The sequence below is a fragment of the Lathamus discolor genome, chromosome 2 (genome assembly GCF_037157495.1).
Source record: "Lathamus discolor isolate bLatDis1 chromosome 2, bLatDis1.hap1, whole genome shotgun sequence".
Lineage (NCBI taxonomy): Eukaryota > Metazoa > Chordata > Aves > Psittaciformes > Psittacidae > Lathamus > Lathamus discolor.
Genome location: NC_088885.1, coordinates 102,208,950 through 102,221,402, shown reverse-complemented (window position 1 = coordinate 102,221,402; position 12,453 = coordinate 102,208,950). Strand labels below are relative to the sequence as shown.

The window sequence follows — 12,453 nt, the reverse complement described above, 5'->3', positions numbered from 1 at the left end:
AAACACAGTTCCACAATCGCAAATCAAGGCTAATGTCTGGATCTGCCAATGCCTTGGAGAAAAATACTGTTGAGCTCAAACAATGCAGACATATCCGGCAGGAAGATGCTTTCTGCAGTTTCTGCTTTATGTGGAAGTGGACAAGATATCAAAGTTGACAGCAGAGGTTATTGTTTGTATTTTAAAAATTCTTTTAGATGAAAGTGGTAGAAAACAACAGATTGCCACAAAAATCTTATGAAATGCTTGTCTGATGGTAAGAAATAATCTATGTCTAGGTGTGGTAAGCAAGAGCTGGCTGATGTGAGAGGCTGGAACAACCGTAAGGGAAGTTATTAAAAAAAAAAAAGAAAAGGCTACAGAAATTGTGAATGTAGAGAAGAAACTGAGGGTACAAGTGGTGGAAGGACCAGAAGTATGAGGAAAAAAACAACTCTGACAAGAAGTCATAGCCAGGGACAATTGTGTCTAATGACAAGAGACTGCAACATCCAGACCAAATATGCAGGAGGACAGAATTAGAATTGGAAGCCAGATAATATGACAATGTAGAGAATAAAAACCTGTGACTTACATGTGCAAGCAGAATTGGTTTTGGGGTGTGGAGAAGACTAACTTGGTACAGAGACAGACACAACAAAATGGCTAGCACTAATTGAAAGACACAGAGAGAAAACCTGAGAAACAGCAAAATACTACTGTGGAAACCAGGTGGGAAAAATTGGCTGGACTGGATAGGACCATGAAGTCAAGGCTGAAGTATGTCTGAAAATAATACAGTACTCTTAGATATTGCTGTGAGCTAAATACATATAAATGGCACTCACAGGTGACAAATGCATGAACATGTATGTGGGTGAATGTCTGAAAGTGAACTTTAGAACTCCCAACCAGAAGCCTGCTAGCTCTTGGCTTCAATCAGAATGGGCTAGTTGCTAATTCTGATAACCTGGACTAAAAATGGGAAGTCCTGAATCCTCCAATTACTGAAAAGACATGAGACAGAACCACTGATTCTGAGGCCTATCATGTATTGTATTTAGCATATAGGATATTTAGATTAAGTAAACACGAGCTTAAGAGTTCTGGAAAGAAAAGTTGGTGGCAACAAGGATTTCTCAAAGGAAACGATCTCTGAAAGAAAGGGTCACTCTGCAAGTAAGAGAAGATCCAGGAGACTAGAGAGACACATGGAGACAAACATCAGTGCATGCCCAGGGTCTCTGGCCAGTAACACCCAAGACTGGTAACTGAGCAGCTGCAAAGCACCATCTGATGCAATTTTCTGCCTGACTTTCCCGAATCAGCAGACATTTACATGTTGGAACGGGAAACTGAGACCTAATGAACATAACTCTGGGTGGGAGACTGAGTATGTAAAATAATCAAGTTGAAAAAAGCTCTAAAATCACTGAAACTTTAAGAAACCCTAGTATTCAGATCCAATGCAAGCTGTCATTTACTCCGTCTCACCTGTGATACATAACAACAGTACTGGCCTCAAGAAAACAAACAAAACAAACAAACAAACAAACAAACAAACAAGAGCTTGGAAGTGCCCTAACATACCAGTCTTCTGATTTTTATAGTTACCTTTTTTTTCTGTGCTTTCCCAACTTTTAAGGAATCCAAATTCAGCTGCGCATGAATATGTTTCATGTTCTCTATACAGGTGTTTATCAAGTCAACTGAAAGACAAAAAATATTAGCATTTTGAAGTTCATTCATAATCAAAAGTATTTTATGAAACATGAAATATCTTTCTTGCAATGATCTTGATCACTGTTACCCTCTTCAACTGAGACTTAAGGATTCAGATGTTCAAATTGTGGGAGTTCATACCATATGTTATCTTCTTGATTATTGGGGAGTAACTGTCTCTGAAATAGAATGCATCTAGTTGAATGATCTTAAGAAGCAAGAATACACTCAAATCCTTTCGCAACAGAGTCCTTTGAGAAGAATGCCAAAAGGAAGGAACACTAAGATGGAAAGGGGAAGATGGATTTGGGAAGAAGAGGATAGCAACTCATAACTCTTCAGGGTATCTTCAACGATGCTGCCTAGAAGAGGCAAGAGGTTGTGGCATGCATTTATCTGATCTTACCCAACTTTTCCATAACAGCAGCAGATTTGCTGTATCTGAGGCAGAAGGAAAGCAAATGTTGAGGTGACACGAAGTGCAAAATTTTTAATTAGGCTCTTTCCTTGGGATCTAGAGTCTTTAATTCACCACAAAATCATGGAGTGAATACATCAGTGGACAAGTGAAGAACTAGGGATCTCATATGAGATTTCTGTAAGGCCTTTGACACAGTGCCCCGCAACATCCTTCTCTCAAAACTCGAGAGATACGGTTGTGATGGGTGGACTGTTCAGTGGATAAGGAATTGGTTGGATAGTTACACAGAGAGTAGTGGCTAATGGCTCACTGTCAAGATAGAGATCGGTGACAAGTGGTGTCCATCAAGGGTCCATACTGGGATGGGTATTGACACATCTTGAGGGATGGGATGCCATCCAAAACAACCTGGACAAGCTTGGGAATTGCGCCTATGTGAACCCCATGAGGTTCAACAAGACCAAGTGCTAGATCCTGCACCTGGGCCAGGGCAGCCACTGGTATTAGTGCAGTCTGGGATGAGGGGATTGAGACCAGCCCTGCCAAGAAGAACATGGGGTTACTGGTGGATGAACAGCTGACAACGTACACTTGCAGCCCAGGTGGCCAACTGTATCCTGGGCTGCGTGAAGAGAAGCATGACCAGCATGTTGAGGGGGGCGATTCTCCCCCTCTACCCCACTCTGGTGAGAACCAACCTAGAGTAGTGTGCTCAGCTCTGGGGTCCTCTGCCCAGAGAGCCACAAAAAATGAGCAGAGGGATGGAACACCACTACTATGAAGAAAGGCTGAGAGATGGGAATGTTCATCCTGGAGAAGAGAAGGCTCTGGGAAGATCCTATTGCAGCCTTTCAATAGTTAACAGGGATTGTAAGAAAGATGGGGACAAACTTTTTAGCAGGACCTACTGCAATAGGACAAGGGATAATGGCTTTAGTGTAAAAAAGCAGGGATTTAGACTAGATATAAGGAAGAAAATTTTCACAATGAGGATGGAGAAACACTGGAACAGTTTGCCCACAGAGGTAGTCGGTGGCCCATCTGCAGAAACATTCAAGGTCAAGTTGGACAGGGCTCTGAGCAACCAGATCTAGTTGAAGATGTCCCTGTTAATTGCAGAGTGGTTAGCCTAAATGACTTTTAAAGGTCCTTTTCAACCCAAATTATTGTATGATTCTGTGATCATAGGCTCATGGGATAATTCAAGTTGGATGAGATTGCCATCAGGTGCCACCTAGTCCAACCTCCTGCTCAAAGTAGGATCGGTTATAAGATCAGGAAAGGTTTACTTGTGGCCTTATCCAGTTGGGTCTTGAAACTGACCAAAGACAGAGACTGCACAGTATGTCTAGCTACTGTTTTACTGCATTTGAATGGAAAATATTTCTTAATAGCCAGTTTGACACATTTCAATTTATGCCCATTCTCTCTTGCCCTCCTAAATCATGCACTACTGTGGAAAACCTGGTTCTGTCTTCTCCAAAATCCCAGAGGTAAAAGAAGGCTGCTATTAGGTCCACCCAAAACGGTTTTTTTTTCCAGGTTGAACACTGACAGTTTCCTCAGTCTTTCCTTTAAGGTCATGTAGGAACAACCATCTTGGTGGCCCTCTGCTGAACTTGCTCCAGTTTGTTGATGTCTTTCTTGTACTGGGCCAAAACTGGATGCATTACTCTGGGTTTGGTTTGACAAGTGCTAAGTAGAAGACAGATAATCCTTTCCCCTTAACCTACTGGCCGTGTTCCCTGCTAATAGAGCCCAGTATGCTGTTATTTTTCTCACACTCAGCTTGTTGCCTACTAAGACCTCAAGGTCCTTTTCAGCTCCCCAGTCAGCTTGTACTGCTGTAAGGGGTTGTTCCTTTCCAGGTGCAGGATATCTTAAAAAGTAGTCCTTAACAGTTGAACATGTGATGTTAGAGCTACAGATATCTTCAGGACATTGATTTAAACCTCAGAACTTCTCTTCCTTTTCTCTAAGGTTTCTGTTGCATCACAGCAAGAATGACGTGAAGGCTTCTGTACTGTAAAATGTGATGCACTTCGTGCACTGGTAGTGCCTTCGCAGGACGTTAGGTCTTAGATGATCTAGAGGGTCATCAGCAGAAGAGCCCTAATTAAAGCAAGGGCTGAGCAGACCACTAGCTCACTGGGAAAGAGCAGAAAGTAGGTATATAGCACAGGATTTGAAGTTCAGAGTTTTCTTCACTATTGCGACGAGACATTGAGCAGATATGTCTAGGCTATGTATTTCAGCATAGTGTAGTTTTAAAGCACTGAACAAACCAACAGAGAGATGTAAGTAAAGAGAAAGCACCCAAGACAAAGTGCACTTGGGCTGATCAGCAGGTATTTAATGTATGACACAATTAAAACGCGAATTAACCAGTCTCCCCTGTGTTCTACTAGAGACAAAAAGCCTTTGATTAGAGGTTTGTTTTTTTTTTTAATGCTGTAAAGTCAAAACCTTAGCATGAAAGATGATGGATCGCAAGGGAAGAAGGTCCTACTTAAACTGTAAAACAGGAAGAAAGAAACAAAGAGGCAGGGAAGAACAAAGCTAAGAAAAGGTCTCTTCATGTCTAGGTCATTAAGGTTCTAGTCAGAACTGAGAACACAGGGCATACTTTCACCTACAAACCTGTACTGGCATAGCACGAAACAAGAAATGGAAGATACTACCAGCACAAAATCTCCGGTTTTGAATGGATGAATATGCCACTACCAGTAAAAGCTCACAGGTTTCTTCTCACTCCAATACAGAGCTGTGATTTCACCACAAGTTTTTATACTGGCTACAATGTAATATTTTATCTGCAGCTGAAAATTTTAATTATTAATAATGTTTTCTGTGAAAATCTGCAAAAAAATGTCACTGAAAACTAGGACTTTGCTTTTGACAGAAGCCATTATGATTTAAAAAAATACATGAAACACCTGCAAGCATTTGATTCATAAATCATTTAACATACATTTTGAAATGCTTACCTTCCAAAGCAGATTTCTGGGCATTTTTACTGACAGCTAAAAGAGACAGCAGTGCATTTGTAGCAGCTCCTTTCAGCACATCCTTTGAAGATTTTCTTTCACAGATCTACAGATAATGGAATTTTATTACCAAAATGAGAAAGTCAGCAAAGTAGTATTCATATCTATAAATATGTTATCATGATCTATATTTTCATTTGGATGATTCATCACTATATTCCTGTCCAGAGTTCTCCCTTTCTATATTCATGTTTACAGTCTGTCTGCATTGAAGTTTTTAATTATTTTTCCTAATTACAATGTTAAGATTTTTTATTCCCCCCTCTTAGGCTCACTCCTCTTAACATTCTACATTCCACATTCCTAAAGCCTAGATTCCAAGCCCTAGCATTCCAGGCCTTTTCTAATATTCAGGCTTGCTATTGCAGACAACTCACTGACATGCCGTTAAGTGCAATCTCACTTTCCTTCAACACACTGATGAAGAAAAGACATTAAATATCAGTGAAATTCTTTAGAATAAAAACATCATTGACACACTGATAGCTGGTGGCTTTTTTAGATACTCTTCCAGCCAGAGAAAAATTGTCATTTGTCTTATTTTTGTGAACATCACAGTATCTCAAATAACGTAAGTATAGCCTCTGTGTCATATAACAAGATAGTTGAAAGACGAGGATCTGTCTGTGCTTTCTATATTATCCACTTGAGAATTTTGTCTATCTAGCAATTTTTCCTAAATTATCATTTCAATACTGATATCCAGTACAACAGAAAATGGTAAGCAGTGTAATACAATAAAATAAGAACTGTTGCTGGATCATACTAGAAAGCAAAACACATTTTAAAGAGCCAAAAATACAGCATCTTAAGAAAAACTTAATACTTCAGACAGAAATCTCGTGAGTACCTTAGCCATAGGACCTCATAGATTTTACATTTCTACATACATCGCATATATCACCTTTTACTGGTGTTATCCCTTTAGCTCATAATTGCCACAAATTTTTTAAACTGTAATATGCAATAAAATCTTAACCTAAGCTCTAGGGTTACCAAAGCCAGGTTGGATAGGGCTTTGAGCAACCTGATCTATTGTAAGGTGTCCCTGCTTATGGCAGGAGGATTGGAACTAGATGATCTTGAAGGTCTCTTCCACCCCAAACTATTCTATGATTCTGCGATTCTATGTGTTCAACCAGAACTGAAAATGTCGAGGGATGAAGACTAAGTTAACAACTTGAAAACAAAAACCAGCCAAAACTCATACATAAGGACAAGTGATACCAAAATAAAATACCAAGGCATGGACTGGGTTCTGCATTTATAGCTATTAAAAAAAAAAAAAAAATCACATTTAGACTACAATTGGTTTTCTTAGATTACACGTGATCTAATAAAATCAGTTACCAATTAGATTTCAAAATCAGATCCTAATTAGATCCCAAAGCTACCAGCAACACAAGAATATTCTAAGTAAATTAACTATTTTTCCGTACTAATAAGTGGTGGTTTCTCTTCAAATTAAATTATTTAGATGTTTGAGTAGTTAAAAATATAAAAATCAAATTTTAAGCTTGATGTTAATTTACACAAGCCAGAAAAACATGACTTGGAAGTGTGTGCCTGCAGCCCAGAAAACCAATCACATCCAGGGCTGCATCAAAAGGAGCTGACCAGCAGGTCAAGGAGGTGATTCTCCCCTCTGCTTTGCTCTTGTGAGTCCCCACCTGGAGTACTGCATCTAGCTCTGGGGCCACTAACACAAGAGGGACATGGACATGCTCAAAGCATGTCCAAAGGAGGGCCACAAGGATGATCAGAGGGCTGGAACACATGTGAAGACAGGCTGAGAAAGCTGGGGTTGTTCAGTCTGGAGAAGACTCTGGGTAAACCTCAGAGCAGTCCTCCAGTACTATAAAGGGGCCTGCAAGAAATCTGGAAAGGGACTTTTTACAAGGGCATGTAGTGAAAGGACAGGGGAACAGCTTCAAGCACAAAAAATGTATATTTAGATTAGATGTTAGGGAAAAATTCTTCACTATGAGGGTGGTGAGACACTGGAATAGGTTGCCCAGAAAAACTGTGGCTGACCCATCCATGGAAATGTTTAAGGCCAGGCTGGATGGGGCTTTGAGCAAGGCGGTTGGAATTAGATGTTGCTTAAGGTCCTTTCCAACCAAAACCATTCTATGAAAAAAAACCAAAATTATGAGTTCCTTCAATCTTGCATAACCTAAAATGTAGATTAAAAGTATCGAAATTCCATTATTTCTTAAAGCATGTTTCTTTATGCTTTTTTTCCTTTAGTCTTCAATCAAGAACTGTAGTTTTTAATTAAGAAGTCAATCATAGGGAACATTTAAATAATTAATAATTGACAACTAACTACTAGTTAGTTGAATGGAAAAAAATTACTGTAAATCTATAATTTCTTCTGCAAGCAGATTTCATATTTTTAAACTACTAGCATTAAAGTATTAAAATGTGAATGGACACTTTTAACACTTTTTTGAAATGATGATGTATAATAAATTTAAGATGTCCCATAAATCCACAGGAGACATAGCTATGTTAGTCTGCACCTTCTGTAAGTTAGTTAAAGGGGAGATGACAGACTTTCTAAAATTATATAATTTATATGTAGAAAATAAAAGCTAGGGCCTAAATTTGAGACATGTACAGATCATGGTTTCCTTATTACTTTTACTTCTGATCTTGAATATATGTATAAAAGGGTTAAAGGTGCCATACACAAAAGCACCAAAACCTTTTGAAGTCAACATGTGTATTTACTAAAGTGTTTATATGAAAGAATACATACTAATTTAGGACCTGGTCTGCTAATATTCACACCTGCAGACAAAGTCCTAAGTTAGCATTTGCCATTGCATATCAACTACTGCACAGATTTTATGTAGTAAGGATGATTAATGGAGATGACTGTTTGAAAACTCTCCCACTGCATTTTCTATGTTAGTCAGCTATTTGCTTAAGTGCTTCTCTTGAAGGAAGGTTATATTTAAATTTTTCAGTTGTTATGTGGTTCGATATTTTTTTGTGTGAAGTTTTGTGCGTGTTTGGCTTTTTTTAACAGCCAACTTTACATCCTATGGGCTCGTCTTTCAGCTGCCTCTCAATGACCACTGGTGGGGGAAGGAGGGAAGAAGTAAATAAATATATGTACTTTGCTCTAAAAATTGAAGCTGCTTTTTTTCCTAATTCTGCTATTCTTTTGAGGGAATCATAGCAGCTATATCCCTTTAATGCATTATAAAGCCCCAGCTAGTATAAGTTATCTTTTGAGCTATTTTATGAACAAAATGCAATGTCTATCTACTGCTCTGAACAGTTAAAGAGCAGGTTAAAAAGCTGCTGTCTCTTACAATACCATGTCATAGTGTCTGATGTACTTTTGGCCTGGCTGCAGTTACTTCTTCATTGTGTAGACTTTTTCTGCTGTCACCATAAGAATCATCACTTTTTGATAGCAAATACTAGCAATCAGCTATGTATACTTGTATGAAAATAAGGGAATGTGACATACTTCCATGTAATTGCATTTCTTGTGCCAGAGCCAAGGAATTCAGTTTTAGGCACATACAGGAACATTAAATACAAAAACCTAATAGGATATTTAGCAAATTATGGGATTTCAATAAAGTGTCCCTGCTTTGCTGTGAATCTCTGAAAAATCATGTCCTTACAGGAAATCTCTAGGCACTCAAATTGTCTGCAATTAGTTGCCCAAGGAATTCTAGTTTTAGTGGCCTATATAGTGACAGTAATAAATATCCTCTTATGAAGTTTCTCCTCCCTAAAAGACACCAGGTTCTCAGTGGACAGAAATTATCCCCCAGCAAATGCTATAAAAACACAGTGGTGTAAGACTGCAGCAGGGAAACACAAATTGTGTGACAGGTATCAGCTAGATCAAGAGAAGTCCTGGTAGGAATAAGGTTACTCTACAAGAATTTGGCAACCATAGGAAGAGAGGAGATGAAGTGATACTATGAGCATTATTTTGGCCACACAATCCAACACACACTAATACATGTTGAAAAAAACTAACGTTTTACATAGCACAACAGTACTAAATATGATTCATAAAAAAAAAAAAAAAAGGCAAAAAAAAAAGAGAAACTGGCTCCAGAACATGAGAAATCATAAGCTATGTTATATGAAATGTGTATCTCTTAGACAAACACAGTCATGAATCACTGTGATTGTCACAGTGACAAAATGCACATAATTTAAAGGACAGCGAGTACATAAAGAAACCAACTTGCGAGGGAAAGATAAATCAGACAAATTTCACATATTACTTTTTTTCTTACTAAGTAATGGAAGATATTTTAAAAGTCTGTATGTAAGTGAAGGATGTAAATATAAGGGAGGTAAAAAGAATCAGTTGGGACAGTATATAAAAGTATAAATAAGAATTTATGATGAGATTACACTAAGTAAGACGTAACATTCAGAATAAGTATCTAGAAAAAAAACATTTTGTCACCAAAATTCCTAAAAGGTCCTAAAAAAAGTACTGAAAATACGCTATCTGGCCAATTTAAAACTAGCCTGGAAAATACATTAATATATGCTCCTTAAATGCAAAAACACTGATCTTACACTACCAGGGAATGAACTAGAAGGCTTAATGATTCATTTCGGTTCACAATTTTTATGAAGGCAGCTGTTATAAAAAACAACGCTGTAATTTACATGTGAGGATAACTATGTGTCAAACCTTTAAAAATCTCATTACATGTTTGGAAAAGCAGGAAAATAAAAGTGTATGTATTTGGCCAAATATATTCTATGAATTGTATCTCCTCTACATAATATTACCATGATGTTGCAGAACAATCGCCTTGCAAAGCCCTTCCTAGAAGTCGCTGCTTTGCATTTGTTCCAGCTTACTACCTGAATTTCAAAAACGAGCGTAATAGACGTCTCAAATTAAAGATGTCTTGGTTCATAACCAGAAACAATTTTTTATTAGGTAACTACATTCCTTTCTAACAAAATACAAAAATGTAAAAATATATCCTGCAATCACATCTTGAAATTTTAAATACCTGAATAATTAATGCAGTAAGTTGAGTTACTGATGCCTGGCATCCTTCGATGTGATCAAGAAGAAAGCTAATAGATGGATTCTGACATGTATTCTCTTTATCTTGGAGACGCCTTCTCCCTTCTTCATTCAAAAGGACAGAGAGGAACTGTAAACTAGTCATACATAAGGCAGGATATGTGGTTGACAGATGAATACAATCACAAATGTTATCTGAAAGGTTAAACAGAAAAATAAAGAATTTTATATTTCATTCTAAATAAAGCTTAAGTGCTTTGGAACTCAGAAATTCTTATCAAAAGAAAGCATGCAAGCCAAGAAGCAGTTATACATGTTCACTGCACAAGGAATTTACAAATTCTATTCATTTGACAAGTCTTTAAAAATCTAAGAAAGAAAAATTTGGGGTTTATAACATCTGAATGAACTAATTCCTCTGCATTGCTTTGACTATAAAACAAGAACAAAAAAAAATAATTTTGATTTGCTATATCACTCTTTTGTTCAACAATTTTCTGAACTCTTCTCACTTTATTCAACAGTTTACATTACAATGCCAACAGTACCCATCAGCTGCTTTGTGTGCAATTGGATTTGGATTCGCCAGATCACTTAACATGCAACTGCTTGAATGGATTATGCTCATAATTCACTACTGAAACATGTCAGAGAATCTCGGTGACCTAGAGCCCTAACAAGGCAAGTAACTAATGAAGAAATGAAAAAAACCAAACAAAAAACAAAAAACCCATCCAAAACCCCCCAACAACTCCTTTTATAATAAACTTAAAAAAAACCCAAAATAAACAAAAAAAAAAAAAAACAACATAACATATACGGGGAAAAAATGAAGTGCTAATGGATTATTTCAGGCTTTACTCACAGGTGCCATATTTGGTTAAGATTTACAACTAGAATCACTAACCCATATATGCAAACAGAACTTGTGAATTTATCTGACAGTTCAAAGGTTAGTCTGATGAGATCAGAAAGAGTTGTAAAAATACAGTTAAGGCAAAAAGTTAGTCAAGCTCTGGACACATCTTGTTTTCATTCTGCATATGCCATTGCTAATTACTTAATAGCATCTAAACAGGAATGTCCCTCTTTTCTGTTTATTTATTTTATTAGTTGCTAGGTTAAAATCCATCCAGGAACAGTCATTACCAATTATTGCTCTACAATGATTTGCAAGGGCTGCTGTCACAGACGGAAAAGATATTTGGCCACGCTTCCACAGTAACGTAGCCAGAAGGTTGAAAAAGTCGACCCATGTTTCATGAAGTACAGATGTTAACTCAGTATCTGCAAAGATAACAGGGGCAAGAAAAGACAAAAAAAAAAAAATCAAACCATTCACATGTGTGCACAAACCAGGACAGCTAAGCCTGACAACAACTACCAATTTGAATGAAGGTGGTATATAAATAAAGACCTGACTCTGCCTGGCTACGCTGAGAACAAAGTGCTTCATTACCTAGCCCATCTTTGGAGCGAATGGCGAGAATCATAAACATATTTCCCAAGAGAGGTTTCAACACTTCATCCTGGATAACAAGCTGAGAGTCCACCAATAAACATGATTTCAGAAGCCTGGACACAGATGACAAGTATTGAAGTAGCAATAACACCTGTTAAATATTTTTAAAAATATATGAAATAAAGCCATATAGTTGCACTTTCCACATTTTTTTTTTTATTTAAATACATCACCTCAATGGGCTCAACGTTTTGAATAAATAGACATGACTTATAAGAAATAACAGGATATTAACTAAAATTGTTCCCTTGATTTTTATGGTAGAAGATGAAACAGAATTCTTAGTCTGGAAACACATGTGTGAAATCGATTTTTAGTCATAAAGTTCCTTGCAAGAAAGTCATAACTCTTGTTATATGTACAGCATCACATTCTCTGGAAGCTCACAAGGAAAAACTTAAAAATGGTCATTAATATTGACAAATATATGTAGTTTCTGAAAACAAACTCAATTTAAAGCTTTAGGAAAAAAAATATTCCTGATATATTTATTTATTCTCACCGATTTCTGCAGAAACACGTTTTCTTAACAACCTGTGTATCTTTCTTCAAAGTAAATCTGAATCCAGAGCAGAAGCTTTAAAATAGTGCTGACCCATGAACGTAGTATATTCTATGTTATATACAGAAAGTTAAATTTGATACAAAAGTAGTTCTATTGGCAGTAACCCTATATGCTTTGCATACATCAAAATTAGTTGAGAACTACATGCCTGCAAGATTGGAG

At 37.2% G+C, this 12,453-nt stretch overlaps 1 protein-coding gene across 8 annotated transcripts in view; it reads right to left on the bottom strand.

Moving 5' to 3' along the window:
* RTTN (rotatin) overlaps positions 1–12,453 on the bottom strand; it is an 88,435-nt gene that overhangs the window by 10,932 nt on the left and 65,050 nt on the right. For 7 of the 8 annotated variants that reach the window (XM_065667916.1, XM_065667914.1, XM_065667912.1 and 4 more), the window contains 5 exons: positions 11,664–11,817; positions 11,354–11,491; positions 10,188–10,399; positions 5,110–5,215; positions 1,594–1,688 (listed from right to left, as the gene is read on the bottom strand). In XM_065667916.1, the coding sequence (XP_065523988.1) occupies positions 1,594–1,688; positions 5,110–5,215; positions 10,188–10,399; positions 11,354–11,491; positions 11,664–11,817 (705 nt within the window). The remainder of the gene's footprint in view (positions 1–1,593; positions 1,689–5,109; positions 5,216–10,187; positions 10,400–11,353; positions 11,492–11,663; positions 11,818–12,453) is intronic. The other variant, XM_065667913.1, reaches the window with a different exon arrangement.